The following is a 17956-nucleotide window of genomic DNA, read 5'->3' on the forward strand; positions in this document are numbered from 1 at the left end:
TTAAAATAGAAAAATTAACTTATGTCACCCATTCAATACCTGCAAAATTTGCTGAAAAACTTTTGAATGTGCCAATAATTTTCCTGTTCTTGACCGAAGACCAAGTAATGATCGGTGAGTCTTACAAATAAATAATTATAAGCTTTAATCCACACAATTAATAATATCTTCTTTGTTTAAGGAAACCCAATAACATTGGAAGTTAATGATTGCTTTGCCAATTCCATCCGTTGTAATGACTTTAAAGAAGTATCACTAAAGAAGACTTATGACATAACTGATGACTCAAAATGCCTCGGAAAAGTTTCATTAAATTTCTCTATCATCAAAAACGTAGGAAACAGTAATCGTTTTCGAAAATTTTATACAACCTCGACCGCCGAAAGGCTTAAATTAGAAGCGATTTAAAATGAATAAAAAAAATTTAATCTTCTTTATAGACACAGAGACAAAAAAGTATGAGACATTCCTTAACTATTATTTTATTATCATTATTATTCACTGATTCAATTTATTGGGGGTCCTCGTTTTAAATAAATATTATTTCCAAAAATCTATCCAAATTTCTTAAAATTTGAATCTAAAAATTCCGTTAATTTTTTTTTTCTCATAAAAATTTTGAACTTTTCAAACCGAGGACCCCCAAAATAATTCAATTAAATCGACAAAATGCACCACGTGCTTAACAATTAATTGATTTTTTTTTTGTGTGCCACATCTTATGTGATCATTTAAAGACTTATTCATACAATAAGTCCGTAAGCGTTTCTTAGAATCATCATCATTGTTCATTTTATCTAGTTGTAAATCCAATAGAATTTGGTGAGTCTTTAATTATTCCCTCTGAATTCTTTTCATCAATTGACTTGCCAATCGCTGGCAACGGTGCATTAATGGCAGTGTCCTATGAATAAGTGGGTTAATTATTAGAATGATTTTTTTTTTGTTATAATTGCTTTTTTTTTAATTTCAGATGTGATTATGTGCTCTAATCTTACGCTTTTAATGTTTCGTGCGGTAATTTCATTCTCATGTTCACCAAAAGCTTCCGCCAAAAGCGGGTCAATTTCAGATAATGGCTGATTGCCATAGCGTATAAACACCGGTATAAAGCCGGCTCTTGGTTTAAGCACCTGATATGCTGGTTTAGATTCTATAAATGTACAAAACGAGAGAGAGAACATATAAAAAAAGTAATCATAGATGATGATCATTAGAAAATATGTGTGTCAGATAAAATAATTTATCAAAAAAAAAGTAGTATGTGATGAAAATTTTTGCAGGCATTATTTGTGACATGTGGATGGAGCGCACTTTTGCCTCAAGTTTTTTGTGTATTTTCTATTGTTTTATGGAGAGTATCTCATTAGCAAAAACTGAATAGTCATTCGGAATTCAAATGCGTGTCTCAAAATTAAGACAAACAATTGAAAAGATTTTAGAAAGGAACTTCGTTTGGGTTGGATATAATGATTTGCAGCCAAAGGGGCCATTTACTTTTTACCCAATTTTACGTAACCTAAAAAACAGAATTTCACAAATGATGTTTGTATGGACAAGATAGTTAATCTTTCCATTTATGGAATCGATCGGAAGACACTAAAGAGTATGATCCTAATGTGCTGATCCGTTTTGTTCAAATTTGTTAGATATTTCAAATGAAATTCTCGTCAAAGTTAAAAGTAGAGTTCAGATTGGAGTGTATTCAATTGGATTCAAGTCAACTTCAAGTAATTCGTCTTCAAACTATTGTCAAAACCTAATTGGATCGAGTTTTATATGATTACTGTATGTCTTATTCTTGGGACGAAAACTCCCATCAACATTAGTCGTCATTAGAACTGGATCCATATACAACTGCCCAAACAACACAATCAGTTTGCTACGATATCGAGCAGGTTGCGTGATGTCTGATTTCGACCCATTTCAACTGCGGAATATGTGGTTCTCCACAATCTGTCGTTCTGACTAGTCAAAACCTGTCCATTCTTTATTGCTTACTCCGAAACTTGGTCAAAGCCATATGGCTTGATGACCCAAATAACAATCAAATTACCAACAAATCCAAACTGACTCAAAGAGCACACCTGATTAGCAACATTGTGTTAACAACAGAGTTTAACACGTGATTAAAATCAACTAAAAGTCATAAGAAATTTAGTGAAAGAAGTAATAGAAAGAAGCACATATGTCTAATAGCTCTTAACGATCATAATTGAGAGAAAAAAACTTTAAGAGCATTTAAGAATTATTTCCAATTCAAATTAATTATCCATAAGATATTTATTTGCTTTTAATCGTGAGATAACTGGTAGAAAATACTCCGTTAAATAGTTTACGAGAATGTTTTTTAGCATGTCTAACGTTTCCGTCTTATTGAAATAATAAAATCACAATTATTTTACATTGAAACGGATATGAAAACGAGAATTCTGTGCATCATTATTGACATATTCTAATGACTGTTTAACATTACTCGTAATGCAGATGCAACATGAGAGAGTAAAAAATTCACATACGTCTGTATACATTTTATATAATTAGCGTTGGAGATGGCAGTAGACTCATTTATGTTCTTTTGACGATCATTTGATCATGTATGGGGTTGTTGTCTTATGATGTCGAAGTCGGATTTTGTATCGAGTCATGTTTCAGATTGTGAAATTATTTTGAATGATTTTGATCTGAATAGCTCGAATTGTTTAATCGATCAAAAAGGTAGCCCAGATTGACGTGGCTCTTACTTTTATTTCAGATTGTGTTTAAACTTGACACAATACTGGAATCACGCAGACATAGTGCCGGAATTTGCATTGATTAATCGACTTGTGTTATCCGGGTGATAGAATTAATCTAACCTGTCAGTGCTAATGTAATTTTGACATTAAGTATGGACCTTCTATAATTCGGAAGCTCTGAATACATTTTACCATAGAGCCATTCCTGTATCTGTCTTAAAGTATACTCCCAGAAGAGAGTAGGTGTAGATATACAATGAGAATAGATTCACATAGAGAACCCGATATTTTAACACTTGTGAGAACCTGGAACTCCAAAAATGCCATTCCATCTAGACCTGATTTATGAACAGTTCCAATATATGTGCACATATGACGATCATAAAAAAACTACTCAAGTCTTTTTTGTATAGATCATCCGTTATCTCTTACCATTTCTCTTTCTCTTTCATTCTTAATGTCATTGATACGCCTGGTCGCGAGCATATCTTTTACTTTCCATAAATTTTATATTACATATGGCATGAGAAATGATTGCTGTTGAATTATAAAAATCAACAAAAGATTTTCATCTTCAATCGTTACTAATAATTTTTAATTCAACGTTATTTGTAATTCTAAATGGCACTATATACTTATGAATTGAGCATATCTTGTTTCATTTTCTTCTTGCACTTTTTTTGTTTACTGTATCTCATACAGCAGCTCAGTGAGGAATGATTACAATAATTGCAATCTATTTTGCAAGGATGCTTTCGATTTAATGTGAATATATGTGAAGGAATGAAGAATCAAAAGCGAATCGGATATTTATTTATATGCTGATTACCTCAGGAATTCCATTCTTCTTCAAGTCGTAGCTTTATTTTTCTTATTATTTCTCTCTCATTCAATCGATTTTCTTCTTCAACAATTGGCATTTTTATGATGTCATGAACTTCTGGATGTCTATTGTAATTTTGCCTTTTTTCTGTTTAATTTTTTGAGGAACTTTCGAATTGGTTGTTTTGCATTTTGTCTTAAAAATTAGATTTATTGTGTTTTGCATGATGATTTGAGATGTTTAGAGACTTTACTGTTAGAACATCATTGAGGTTATACGAAAGGTTAAAATAAATTATTCATACATGACATCTAACTCTATAAATGAGTCAGTAATACCTCAAAATATTTACAAAGAATTTTGATGACTAGGATGTAGCTTTTTGAATATTAAAGCTCCTAATTTGTAGCTTGCTATACCGGGAATTACAGTATTTTTTAGAAATGCAGCCTAAATGACTGGCCATCAAATTCGACAATTTGTCTTTAATTTTACGCTAATTTGTATCCATGACTAATGCATTACCGCATTTCACTCATGTGCCGACCTCATACCATCAATTTCCTCAAACAATCATCAACTTCTCTTTCCAAATAAACGGTTTATTGATTTTTCACGCTTTAAAATGCGTTTTGTTCATCCTTTCACCAATAGTCTACTTCATCTGGACAATTTCATCTCGGTTGTATGATTGAACTAAAAACGGAGGTGAAAAAAAGTACGAAAAAAGTGAACGAAGCAAAGAACGTACGATAAATTGAAACATCAAATTACATCAATCTCATTTAGCATGTGAAGTAAAAAATAGCCAACAAAAGCACTGCGATTTAATTATATTTTATTCTTCTTACATTGTTCTTATGAATCACCGCACCGCAATAAGTCATTGATATTTTTTTTTTCAGTGTTCAATCGTGATGAAATCTTACAACATCAAAGGTTGTTTGCATTTTACTTTTTCTTATTAATTCTGTGGAAATTAAATACACGTATGTATCCGCAGGGTGAGCTAACTGAGGATGCTGAGCTCACACATGCTTGTTTGAAAAGATGAAATTGAATGAATAAGGGTGACTTTCTCAAGGATTATCTTAAGGATATATTTAATAAAGCTTTAGTTTGAGGTGAAACAATTCCAACGGTCATTTTTTATTTGAATAATCTGAATAACTACAAATAGCTGATTTCCCCTTGAAAAGTTGTTTACTCGATTAGTTTTTCTTAATATTTCAATAAGCAAACATCTAATTTTTAGCCGTGCAGGTTTTAAAAACATATAGGATGTGTTAATCAGGTAATAACCTGTCTGAGAAAAGCTTTAATCTGCCTACTAATAACGCATTCCACGATTTTTATTAGAACCTTGGTAAATATGCAGTTTTAGTGACAACTTTGAATGAAACTATTGGCTCACAACAAGCGTAATACGTTAATTTATAATATATGTGATGAAAGGGAGTTAACATTATATAATTACCATAAATATTGTTTGAAGGAACAAGAAGAGAAGAGTCACTTAAGTAGAATTTATCACGAATTTTTATCAGAAAATGCCTAATACACATTAATTTATTAAATGTGCATTGGACGAAGGTAGAAAACAGGCAACAACATACCATATTTTTTCACATCACGAGAGATATTATCAGCTGCCAATTATTTATTGAATTTCTTCAATCTTGACAGCAATTACATGAATGAATATAAAGCTTATTTGCATTTGCAAAGTATATGTTCCTACTATATTTACATTCACGTCGATATACGTTAACATTAGAATTATCAACAACACTATATAGTGTTGTGAATGCATCAGCGAAAAAAAGAAGATGACGCCGTCAGGAAGTACTTGCTTAAAAACAGAATCCATTTACCTCCTGGCGTTTTGGCATGCAATATCTCATTCTCACACAATTTTCGAGAATATGAGTCAATCTTTTCTTGGTTATTGCTTCAATAAAAAAACCATGTACATATTTAATAACACAATAAAGACATTATGACCTTTGTTAAATCAGCTTTTGAGATGGAATGAATGAAGAGGAATTTAGGGAGCATACAAAAAATTATAAATCTGATACTTTAATCCATTGAGCTTTGATTTCAATCTTTTAATTCAATCATTTCAATTATTAGTAATTTGCGCAAATAAAAGCTAGTTTTTTTCGTTAACCATCCCGAGCAGCATAGATCCTATCATTTGACGATGATTTAGTCATATGAAAATCTAGTCATGATTAAATGGATTACTACCATTTGAGTTCTATGTTAGAGCTTCAACAAATCAAATTTGCTATTTAAGTAATCATAGAGAAGATTGCTATAGCAACAGAGTTTATGAGCTATATGACTACATATTCAGTATATCGACAGTCGCGTAACTATCATTATAGCTCGGGCATAGAACAACATTCATAGAGCTACAATAGTTTTATGTGTGGGACGTGATTCATCTAAAAATATTTTAGAATTACGACAATTTCCTTGTTCCTGATAAGTTCATAAGCTTAATTTGTAATAAATTTCTGTTGAGCATTCAAATTTTTAATGAACAATCTCCTTTATGGCTTTTTCTTTCTCTCTCAACTCTCTGTGTTCCTTTCACAAAGAAATTTCTTTCATTGATCTTACTTTGACACACAAAAGTCTTCTTATTCTTATCGAATATCAATTCATTATCATTATTTAATTCAGTCGATTGTCTTCATAAGTCTTTTCATAAAAAAGTTGTTGTAAAAAAGAGAAATTGGAAGTTGCCAAAAATGTCATAGGTTGGTTATGTCTTTAAATTTCTTCTCATAAATTTCCTGTTTATCTTGTGGTGAGAATATCATATTTTATTCTAGGGTTGGAATTTTTTTGTGGATTGTATCAAATTACGGAAATTTATGAGTTGCGATTTTAATCAATTTAATGTATTTTTTTATGCATATTTTGTGATGTTTTTTGTTGGTTTTGTAGATAAATGAGATATAGTTAAACTTCTGGGTGTGCTAATAGGATGTAGCTTCTCTTTATTAATAAATCTGAGACTTTTGAGTTTTTTAAAGAAATACACGGATTTCTCTAACAGATGATAAGCATAGTCATCTGAAAGAACATGCAAATGAGTGAAATCAATCAGTATAATTAAGAATTCTTAATTTTTGTAAACATAATCATGAACATGTTACTTCTTTGTTCGAAAACAATATATAAATCAGATGAAGAGTAAGGATTTCAGGATTTCTTAGAAAAAAAATCCATTTTTTGAGCCAAACAGGACACGGAAGGAAGAAACATCAATAACTTGGACATTCAAAATTCACAAACATCAAGAATTCAATACAAACTCTCACTCAAATATCAGATGGAATAGAACAATTTAATAAATTTTCCATGCTACTGCTCATAATCTACTTTACTATGACACTTCATATATCATTTAAACTAAATTCACTCATTTTCTCATAACACACATTGCGTATGTTCACGATTATGTTCATGAAATTGAGCATAATCCAATAAATTAATTAAATTCTTGCTTATCTTGACAACCAAGCAATTTGTCTATTAAGGTATAGGTCTAAAAATTCACAAAAACTTTTATGGCTGAATATATTCTGCTTATTTTTTAAGAGATTATATTCCCAAAAAGCAAAGAAAGGCAAAATTGCACTCGCACGAACATCACATGTCAAAAAGTCTACCACGACACTATAATCTGCTGAACAGAAGTTTCCATCTCTAGATGTTATTATTAATTCATATCTTACCAGAAAGGTGGGCTAAGACGATCATTGTTACAAATAAAACAATATATTTTGCCATGTTATTATCTTTTTGTGTGTATTATTTGCTTTTATTATAAATTCCAAATTATTTTTTATGTAAAGGTATAAAAAATGAAGATTTATACAACACGAAGATGCTTAGAATTATTAACGGAAATTGCCAAATAATAATTCCTTAATGAAATAGAACAAAAGAAGTTCTTTTTATTGTTGTTAACTATTATATTTTCGCACACTTTTATGTTTAGTCTTAATTCTTAACAAATCAAAATCTCGCGATTCCTTTTAGGTATTTTTTTATTTTTGCGATGTTATTCGCGTTCGAGACGATCGTGTACTGAAGCTTTTTCTAAAGAGAATCAAGTGTTTATAGTATATTTTTTTCTTTCTGTCTCGCATCACATTTTTTCTCACATTTTGTTGCGATTTTTTGTAATTATTTTAACGATGTGTGATTCAACTGTTCTTTAGTGCGTGCTGATATACTATTTAGTGTTCTTAGGTACAGATAAAAGGGCTTATTCAATAAAATAGCACTGTTAATATTGCGATTTCCTTTTAATTCTGTGCTCGAACTTACATGCGTGCAAATCAATGCAGAAATCTGAGAATTTAATTTTCTCATTTTTATGGGGGTCATCTATAAATGGTGTCTGTTAAAAATTAGATTTAATAAGATATTACCAAGCATTTTTGATAAACTGAACTACGTTGGTCTATGTACACGGAAGCCGAATTCTGATTCCGAAGTTGACCTAATGTCAACTATATACTTTCTTGGGCTATGTACCGAGAAGTCCATTTAAAGATGGAGTTTAATACCATCCAAATCGCTTCGTCTGAAGGGTGGTATGCCCAACTATCAGACTAAAGATAATATGGTTTACAACCAACTATTTCAGATGTCAACATGTACAAAGAATGAAAACAAAAGAGGCATTCGTACACACAAATTCAATCGAATAAAACTCAGCAGCACAGGTTTAGCACGAGAAGAATGAGATTGAATATAAATCTCTCATGCCGAGTTTCGAACCCATGCCCGCTGAGTCAGAGTGCGATGTTGAAGCCCTGAAAAACGAAACCACTACGCCATCGAACCACTGAGTCACTTCAACTCACACTTTGATTTCGAATCATTGACCCTAGTTTGACCTCTCATTGGACATCACTTATAATCAACCCCACAACTGATTTTTGCCTTCCGAAGCAGATTTATGTAATTTATACCTTGTTATTCCAATGTATTATATTTTAAAGTAAAAATTGAAAACAGAATTCTCTGAAATGAAATGAAATACACATTCACAAGAATGAGAGGAAGGAATGAACCAATTAGTCCGTTACGAAATGAAAAAAATTAAATTCTTTTTCAAAATTCATTCACCTTGTAAATGATAAACAGAAATCCGTTAAAAATTTTAAATTTTATTCACCATAATCATGAACATTTTGAATTAATGTTAACTATCTTATAATAACATATCTAATAACAAGAAAAGAAATTAATTCAACAAAGTATTCTGAGTTGTATGTTTGCAAACATTTGTGAAGGAACGAATCAAAATGTTTATTTACTTTAATTATATTATTATTATTATTCATTATTATTGTAATCATTCTACACATACCTATATTGTATTGATGATGCCTTAATGAATTGTTTCTCATTACACAGATGATTTGTTCCTCTCATTCAAGTGTATATAATTGGTTTATACATAATCTTGTAAAAGTGTCAAGTCATTAGATATCAAGTGAGTCAGTGACTTAAAAAGTGGCATTCAAAACACCACTTCGACGTATCCAGACGTAATGGGAGAGAGATGAGACAATAAAGTATGTAATGTATACATCATCATTCAATTATTGTAAATTATTTTTCATTACACGGGAGATGTGTCTACCTATATGTAATGATACATATTTATTCTCCGACACATATAGTATTTTAGTGCTTTTATATAGAACATGAGCTTATCTGACTTCAGTATGACTTTTATTGGATGTTCATACTCTTAAGCTTTTCAGAATATAGGTATCTTCTTTTCTAATTCATACTTAAGATTGCTAATTGCAGATGAAAGGTTTTTTGATGAATTAGCTCAATTATGGTGAATTTGCTGAATTAGCTGAATTAAGGTGAATTTGGTGAGTTGGGCAATTTCTTCTGAATATCTTAATTGCATTTAAATTTGCTAAATAGACTGAATTTAAGTTAATGTGCTGAATTATGATGATATATAATAAGTTGAATTGAGGTAGTTAAAATAATTCATGTAAATATTCTGAATTTTGATACATATAGTGATTTCGTGAAGTATTTACAATCTCAAATATCGACTTAATATCCAAAAGACAATCAATCTAAAAATAACAAGCACAAAGAAGCTCATAATGTCACTTACAACTCATAATTCATTTCTACTGTTTTTATGGACCATTCTCATTACAGTGAATTTGCTGTGAAATGCAAGCTTCACTCATGATTGTCGCATTGAAGAAGTATGCAATGAAACAGAATCACTCATGACTTATAAGCGATAAAGAGAAAAGAAAAACTGTAGAATAATAAGTAGAAGTGAAATCACATCGCATACTTTTTTATTTTCTTCTCTTATGCTGTTTCACATTCAATTGAGAATCAACATTTTGTTTGCTAGATGTGAGATGCCATAAAATGTATGGAATGATGGATGAATGATAAGTAGTAAAGCTCACAACATTGTGACAGTTTACATAACCGATGATACACGAATTAATTAATTGGGACCACCTTTAGAATTCTACACAATAAAATCATATCGGATTGAGTTAAACGCTTCGGCATTAGATACTAATTTAATGTTTAGTCGTCGTGCATGTATGACGTCTATGATTTAAGAAGGGTTTAGCCAAAAGCTGAACAACATGGCGTAGGATGGTAATGAAGGACTGTCAGTTAGATGTCAAAATTAAGAATTTGTACACGCTTTGTGATACGACAAGTAATAGAGTCAGGTGGAAGGCATTTTGTAGTAGCCTAGGGTCCATGTCGGAGCATGGTTCCTGTAAGTTTAGAACTAACCTAAGCTGATTGATATTCCTGATTGATTGAATTTGTTGGAGGGGGAATTCGATACTTTAAAGTCTTATTGACATCATTCATGGACCAACCCATACAAATTTTGCGTTTTATTGATATGTATGTTCTTTTCTATAATTCTATACGTAAAGATGATTCCCTAATGTGATCATCATAAAAATAGATTTTTATGGCTCTTAAAACTTTTAATTTTTTTTTTTTTGTGTTTCATGTTCTCTTGAGCAGGTCAAAAAGCTATTATAAAGATGTGTGATTTGCGAAACCAATGAAATACATCAATTGATGAGGCTTCCTGTACATCGAACAAAACAAAAAATTATGAATATATTTTTGATTGTCATGAGAATATTCTTTCAATAAGTTAATAACACTAAAATATTCTACATTAGTGTTTTAAAATCACTTCCATCTCTCGTTTGTTCTGTTACGGTAATATTTAATTAATTTTTTCTGCTCTTTCTCATGATTATCTCAGGCAAATATTTAATTGCTTTAATATTTGCGTGAAATTTTGAAGTTTTTTGAGATGAATTAATAATTTATTAAAATTAAAATATTTGCTCTTTGGGGGTCATTCGTTAATGACGTCAAGCATTAAGGAGCGAAAACTACTCTCACAGACTGGTATATTGATTATGCTCAGTGGATTATGAAGCTAGAACCAGACAAGATGTTCTCAAAACCTACTTTCCTCATTGACGTAACTTTCAAACTACCCCTCGCATGTAACATCGTCTTATCTTGTTCTCCTACCACATGCTGATTACTGATTATCTTAAAAGTAAATTTTAATTGATCCAAATCACGTGTAACAAATGTAAAAAAAAATTATTGCATTCATTAGGTCAGAATTGCACCTATAATTCATGGATTTATCGACATGATGTGCATCAACTTTACGATTGAATGTTAATTTCATTTCTCATTACTTCTAGTTACCTCAATTTATTTTTATAGGAAATGAAGCAGGATCGATTAATCATTATTACCATGACGTAGCTTGATGAGCTTAAGAATTTTTATTCGGAATTAAAGTAACTGCTGTTGTTGTTGTTGTTGCTGTTAGTTTTGGTATTGCGGTTGTCTGATTTGCCGACAGTGTTGTGATGTTCGTGGAATTTAAGGAAGGTTCATCTGTTTTTGGCATAAATTGTATGAAGATTACCATATACGTTGTAATACTTGCAATCATTGTCTTTAAGAACATAAAATCCATTTCAAAGAATCCAGACACCGAAAATATTAATGGCTCATGGAGAATTTGGAGAGAAAAGTTTTCCGTTAGGGTATTGATTCGCTCATCGTCGATATCTTTTTCAATATTATGCAATAAAAAGCCGATATATCGTACTTCTTCCAAACATACTTCGCATGACTTTAAGACCATTATAACGACACTCAAGATTGGGACGATCTGGAATACAAGTTCTGTAAAAATAGATGCAGATGTTAAAATTTATGGTAAAATGGATCTGGATGATGCAAAGGGCCATTCGCAAAGGATATCCAATTGAATTATATAACGTTCTCTAGAGCTACAGCGATATAAAGGTTAACCAAGGTCACAGAATCTATTAACCACTCAAAAGCCAGTTTTGACCTATTCCTCAGACTTGATGGCAACTCCTTATCTTCAGAGGATAGAAAACTGATTTATCTCAATACAGACATCATTTGCAAACAAACCCCTTCATCCCAATACCTCTCAATAAAAACTTACCTAATAAATCTTCGAAATTGTTATAGTACAAAAAGGAGTATGTTGAGTAGAGTAGACACGTCAAATGTATAAAATTTTGCAATAAATTTGCAAGTTGAGAGAATCCAAAGCATCTATTTATCAGCAATGATGATTCCCATAAAATGTTGTAGACCTTTTTTATAGAGCTTATTTTATCAAAAAGGCCATCATAAAATGTAGAATTCTTTACAATTAGTTGATTGCCTTCCAACTTTGTTAATTTTACAATATCCTCTAGTTCATTTTTTATGATTCTAAAGCGGCATGAGAGTACGTTAATAAATAAGGAGTGCTGTAAATGTCTTAAACGACTAATTGTCAATGATAGAATACAAATGCACCACATATATGTCCAGTCTTCATCATCTACTATTCTGATAATTACACCAAGTTCCAACAATATTGTCATTAGTATGTAGCCAGTGAATCTTATTGAGATGCTCTTGTAGAATTTCATTATAATTTCATTAAAGTTGATGACCATTCCTTTAATTAATTCATCTGCTGACGCTACATTTTTCCAAATGTAAATGAAATTTGTTCGAACTATTAAAGACTCAACAATTGTGACTGCATGTGTTAGCATAATTATTGAGAATGTAAGCACATTGTTAACATTAGCTAATCCGGGATTAGTGAAGAATTTTTTAACCATAACTTGTATCGTAACTCCAATTCCAATTAGTTGTACAACTGACCATATAATAAGCATAAAAGTTATGCTAAAATGCTTCTTCTTGCTAATTAAAATTGGACACAATCCCGAAAATCGAAAGAGAAGCAAAATTCCATTGAAAATTAATTGCCAATTAAATTTGATATGTTCAAGCATTTTTCTACTAACTGAAAAATTACATACGACACCAGTGACTTTACTTGATCGAGTGCTAAGCAGTGATTTTCTGTTTCCATTCATTTTACAAGATTGATTAATTACATCTTTGACTACTCAAATTAAAATGAACAATTGTTAACATTAGTAAATAATTAGTAAAAATATCTTGAATGGTCAAACATAAATCAATTGGCTGTTTTTACATTGAATCACTGAGATTTTTGTGGAATAAAAACTGTTTGGGATCGCTCAGAATTCATGTCTATAATTATGTTTCAGGCCACTTACAGTTTGTACGCAATTGGATCGATCTTGTGTTCTGATGGTAGCTTTGCAAACACTCTAATTACCACGCCATGGTTGCTAACACTATAAATATAGTGGAATCTTTTGTAACGATCATTTGAGATTTGAATAATATTTATTTGGCATAGTTGAATACCCCTTTTCATGTAAATGTTCAATCTGTTTTTGAACTTCGAAGAATAAACATGCTTGTAAATAATCAAATCTGATTAGAATTCATAATTACATTTACACCCAGAATTCCCTTAGCTACTCACTTCCTTCCTTAAAATATCAGACATAATAAGTGAATTGACCCTTATCCAAAATTGTTGATAGTATAGTCCTTTGTGAATTATTAATTAATTACATTCATAGGATAATGACTTTTTCGTCTGCTCAGCAATATTATTTGATTAATGATGTTCATTATCGACTGCATTTATTTTTGTACTGATGACAAGATATGAATATCTGTTGAACACTTTATTCTTTTCAATCATTAGTGTAAATTGAATTTATTTGTTTTGACTTTAACAAGGATGTTCTCAGGTTCAATCAATTTTAAGAGCTTTTTAAGTGCAAATGAACTCCAACAACCTGCTATAATTGATCAAAATGCAGTAATCAAGTCTTCCATTCTTTACTTCTTTCAAACATCATAAATGGTATCATGATTTAATGCCGAAAGCTGTAATTTGGAATACGAGATTGTTATTATACTGTTTTTGTTGATCATCTCATTTCTTGTTTATTTGCACAAGATCCATTAAATTGTATTTTTTTGCGTTTCGCTTCTTCATTCTTTACGATTTGAAAAGGCCTTCTTGAATTCAATTAATTTTTTCAATTTTGTCCAATTTTACATGCCACTTACCACTCTCGTGTCTGTGATTGTTCTCAACATAAATGACAATAATTGCGGTGTTCCATAGATTTGATTTCAGAAATTCAGGTGAAGATATTTTGACTTGATTTAGGCTAACTGCTTGTGTGCTATTGTAAGACGTTCTGATGATTTTTAGTAGATTAAGACTTTGTGAATATTTAATGTTGATATTATCTACTACTTTGACTTTCCATGACCCCTAACTGATTCTCAGACATCCTCGATTTACAACAAGAATATCAAGAGCTGCTGATCAGCAATAATCCATTATATTAGTATTCAAACTCGATCCTTTAAAAACTCAACGAATCCATGGAGTTTTAAGTTTCTAAAATTCTTGTTTTTGGACATAAACTTCATTTTATCGATGAATAATTAATTAATACCCACTGACTGATGATTCAGAACTCCACTAAACCTCTCAGACGTCAATACACTCCTTAATGTCATTATATTAGTAAAGACCTCAAACATCTTCACACTTTACAAAAAATACTGTATAATAAATCATAAGGATGACTGGCTGTTGACTGGATGTCAGTTACATCATTCTTGGGGTCAACGTGGTGTCTGTCTAATAATAAGAATTAAGAAAAACTTCTTCTTTTATATCTAATGAAGCATCAAAGAGAGCAAACAGCGACAAAACTTAACGTTGAAAAATTTCAAGTCCGATGATCGCTTAAGATGTAAGAAATGTTAAATAAAAGATATAATTCCTAACATTGTTGAGCTGAGAATCGCCCATGTATGTACATTCCAATATGCCATTGAATAATTTTATTGCCAACAAGAGATTCTTTTTTATGAAAGAAGAGAAAACAATTTATGGAAACAGATCTAACGGCAGTGATATTATATTTTGCGCGCTACTTCATGTCACTATGTAATGTAGGATTGATTGATTTATGGCGAAGAAAATTTACTTTAATATGTTTACTGCTTCCAGCATGAATATTTTTTTATTTTGGCAATTACTTGACCTACATGTCAGTACAGTGATTATTTAAAATCTTCCTACATCATTATCTCCTCGATTCACATTTCATCTGTCAGTTGCAATGGAAGTAAAAAAAGAATCACACCGAACAATTATCTTATGTTGGTGCTTTCGCACTTTTGAAAATTCTCTTTAACTAGACATTTTCAAAATTGCTGTTGAAATGAGATAATTGCACATATTTCCTACATTCTTGTCTAGTTTTATGACATAATGAGTTTAAGTGCATTCTCTTTAGCCTGCAAATGACAATAACATTGCTTTTAATGAGTCTTGGAACTTCAAGTGTTTGTTGAATGACTGACTGGATCTTTTGATTTGATGTTAATCTATAATTTTAGAAAGTATTAAGTTTCAATTCATCTTTTATGAGTATTGCTCTTAAATAAAAAAAAATAAACATTAGCTTTGCAGACCTTAAGGTCCATAGCTGCGCGTTTATATGCGTTTCATGGCTATTGGGAGTTTAACGAGGGAGGATTCCCCAGATCTCTCGCTCAAACCTAGACCTACAGTTTATAGTGGAATCCGAACCACTTCTTCACTCATAAAAATAATTGTAATATTTTCATATTAGAATTGTATTAAACTATTTTCTAATATTTTTTATTAGATTCTAATAGTTTTTTATTAGTTTCTTGTTTAAAATCCAAAAGTTTTAATATTTTTTATTGAATTTTAATACATTTATATTAAAGTTTAATATTTTAGTATTAAAATTTAATATTTTACCTTTTAATATTTTACAATATTAAAATTTAATAATTTAGTATTAAAATTTAATATTTCAGTATTAAAATCTAATATTTTATCATTTAATATTTTAAAATATTAAATTTTAATATTTAAGTATTAAAATTTAATAGTTTAGTATTAAAATCTAATATTTTATCATTTAATATTTTAAAATATTAAATTTTAATATTTAAGTATTAAAATTTAATAGTTTTGTATTAAAATCTAATATTTTATCATTTAATATTTTAAAATATTAAATTTTAATATTTATGTATTAAAATTTAATATTTAAGTATTAAAATTTATATTAAAGTTTAATATTTTAGTATTAAATTTTAATATATTTTATTAGTAAGAAAAAATGTGATTACAATTTGAGAGTCATTACAATTTCAGACTTATCAATTAAAATACCGTATTTTACAGAAAAGTGCAATAAGTATTTTAGTGAAATTTTAAATTATAAAGAGCATCTACATATAAAAAACAGTGAAGATATAACCAGGTAAGTTTTGATTGAAATTTATAAAAATTTGTGCTAATGAAATTTTTTTATTTTAGTAAATAAATATCGAACAGATCTGGACTGGATGTTCGATGAAGATGCTATGGAAAAGTGTAGGACATCGATCGTAATGAGTCGACAAATTCAATATCATCGATGATTCAAGGTATAATATATTTAAGATTATATAATGAACGATTCTAATTTTAATAATTATATTTTTTTCTAAATAGTGTGCTGTAGACTTAGGACATTCATCTGGACATTTAATTGACTACACAGAGGAAAGAAAGATTTTTACAAAAAGGCATACCATTATTGTGTCACATCTTATTTTACATAAACGCATTTTTATAAATTATGGAATTATTATAAGCAAAGTTTAATAAAATTTTATTTGAATCGAATAAAAAAATATTAGATTTAATAATTTTAAACGGATTTTTCAGGTTTAAAAAATTAAAGAAATTTAATATGTAAATATTAAATTTTAATACAATTGTATTAAATTTTTAATGACTACAACGGTTATTTTCTTTTTAAATTTTCCCGTTAAAAAAATTAATACAAATGTATTAAAATCTAGGGTAAACAACCTATTTTTTTGTACAAACTCAACTTACTAAACTTCAAATGAAAAATTTTCATCATTAAAGCAAACTTTTTCAATCACAACTTGCTTTAAACCGTACTTCTTTGATTGTACTTTTAGTATAAACCAATACTTTTTGTTGTTATGCAGCACAAGATTGAAAATTTGCAGTTTTATGTCTCAACCTAAATATTTGTACACAAATCCTATTTTTTTGTACACGTCAAACCTAATTTTTTGGACGTTCAAATTAAAAATAACCGTTACAAAATAAATAATTTGTGTGATTTCAATTTCAATTTAGCTTCAGAACTACTTTTTAACGGTAAACTAATAATATTAATCAAGTTAAAGATTAATAACTGCATGAAATCCATCGAAACAACTTAATTAAAATTTTGACTCAATTCGAGAATCACAAATTTTGACGGTTATTTTATTTTTGAACGTACAAATATTTAGGTTTTTGTGTACAAAAAAATAGGTTTGAAATTTAGCTTTACAAATATCAAAATATCCATTGTTAGACAACTGCTAGTAAGTTGATGAAACGATAGATGAAATCGATTGTAATTAAGCTTACTTTTTTCCCTCACAACATACTGATAAAAGTATTGGGTTTTCCATAAAAGTGAAATGTAAAAAATTTACAAATATTGTGCAAGCAACTAAATTTTTGGTGAAAAATTCTTTTTGAGTTTTTAAGGAACTGGCTGCTCTAATCATCCTGAAAACTTGTCAGGATTGTTAAAACATCATTTAAATGATAATTCTTTCATTTGTTTTGCTGGAAAGTGCTTCAAAATCAGTTTCAGTGTTGTACAAAAAAATAGGTTGTACAAAAAATTAGGTTGTTTACCCTAATATTTTTGTATTTGAGGAAAATCTAATATTTTGTATTAGATTTTCTCATACAAATCTAATACAAAATATTAAATTATTTTTATCAGTG

The 17956-nt window shown here is 29.7% G+C and overlaps 2 protein-coding genes across 2 annotated transcripts; both read right to left on the bottom strand.

The window, feature by feature from the left end:
- Nucleotides 1-472: 472 nt before the first annotated feature.
- On the bottom strand, nt 473-7666 carry LOC139091015 (uncharacterized). The gene is made up of 3 exons (XM_070640936.1): nt 7317-7666; nt 999-1153; nt 473-904 (listed from the first exon to the last, which is right to left on the bottom strand). The coding sequence occupies exons 1-3, from the start codon at nt 7369-7371 to the stop codon at nt 794-796; spliced, it is 321 nt and encodes a 106-aa protein (XP_070497037.1). The 5' UTR covers nt 7372-7666; the 3' UTR covers nt 473-793.
- A 3209-nt stretch (nt 7667-10875) lies between these two features.
- On the bottom strand, nt 10876-12632 carry LOC139091071 (putative gustatory receptor 2a). The gene is made up of 2 exons (XM_070641007.1): nt 12140-12632; nt 10876-11847 (listed from the first exon to the last, which is right to left on the bottom strand). Exons 1-2 carry the CDS (start codon nt 12615-12617, stop codon nt 11429-11431), a joined length of 897 nt encoding a protein of 298 aa, XP_070497108.1. The 5' UTR covers nt 12618-12632; the 3' UTR covers nt 10876-11428.
- Nucleotides 12633-17956: the final 5324 nt, after the last annotated feature.

Source organism: Chironomus tepperi, unplaced genomic scaffold, assembly GCF_022539635.2.
Source record: "Chironomus tepperi strain 1889 unplaced genomic scaffold, CSIRO-AGI_Ctep_v1 contig_223, whole genome shotgun sequence".
NCBI classification, from domain to species: Eukaryota; Metazoa; Arthropoda; class Insecta; order Diptera; family Chironomidae; genus Chironomus; species Chironomus tepperi.

Excerpts from the sequence above, each read along its gene's own strand:
- LOC139091071 (XM_070641007.1), bottom strand. The coding sequence starts at position 12,617 with ATGAAATTCTACAAGAGCATCTCAATAAGATTCACTGGCTACATACTA. Across the intron at positions 11,848-12,139 it reads CAATTTCGAAGATTTATTAG|AACTTGTATTCCAGATCGTC; the intron begins GTAAGTTTTTAT and ends CTATTTTTACAG.
- LOC139091015 (XM_070640936.1), bottom strand. The coding sequence starts at position 7,371 with ATGGCAAAATATATTGTTTTATTTGTAACAATGATCGTCTTAGCCCAC. Across the intron at positions 1,154-7,316 it reads CGTCTTAGCCCACCTTTCTG|AATCTAAACCAGCATATCAG; the intron begins GTAAGATATGAA and ends GTACATTTATAG. Across the intron at positions 905-998 it reads CCGCACGAAACATTAAAAGC|GACACTGCCATTAATGCACC; the intron begins GTAAGATTAGAG and ends ACTTATTCATAG.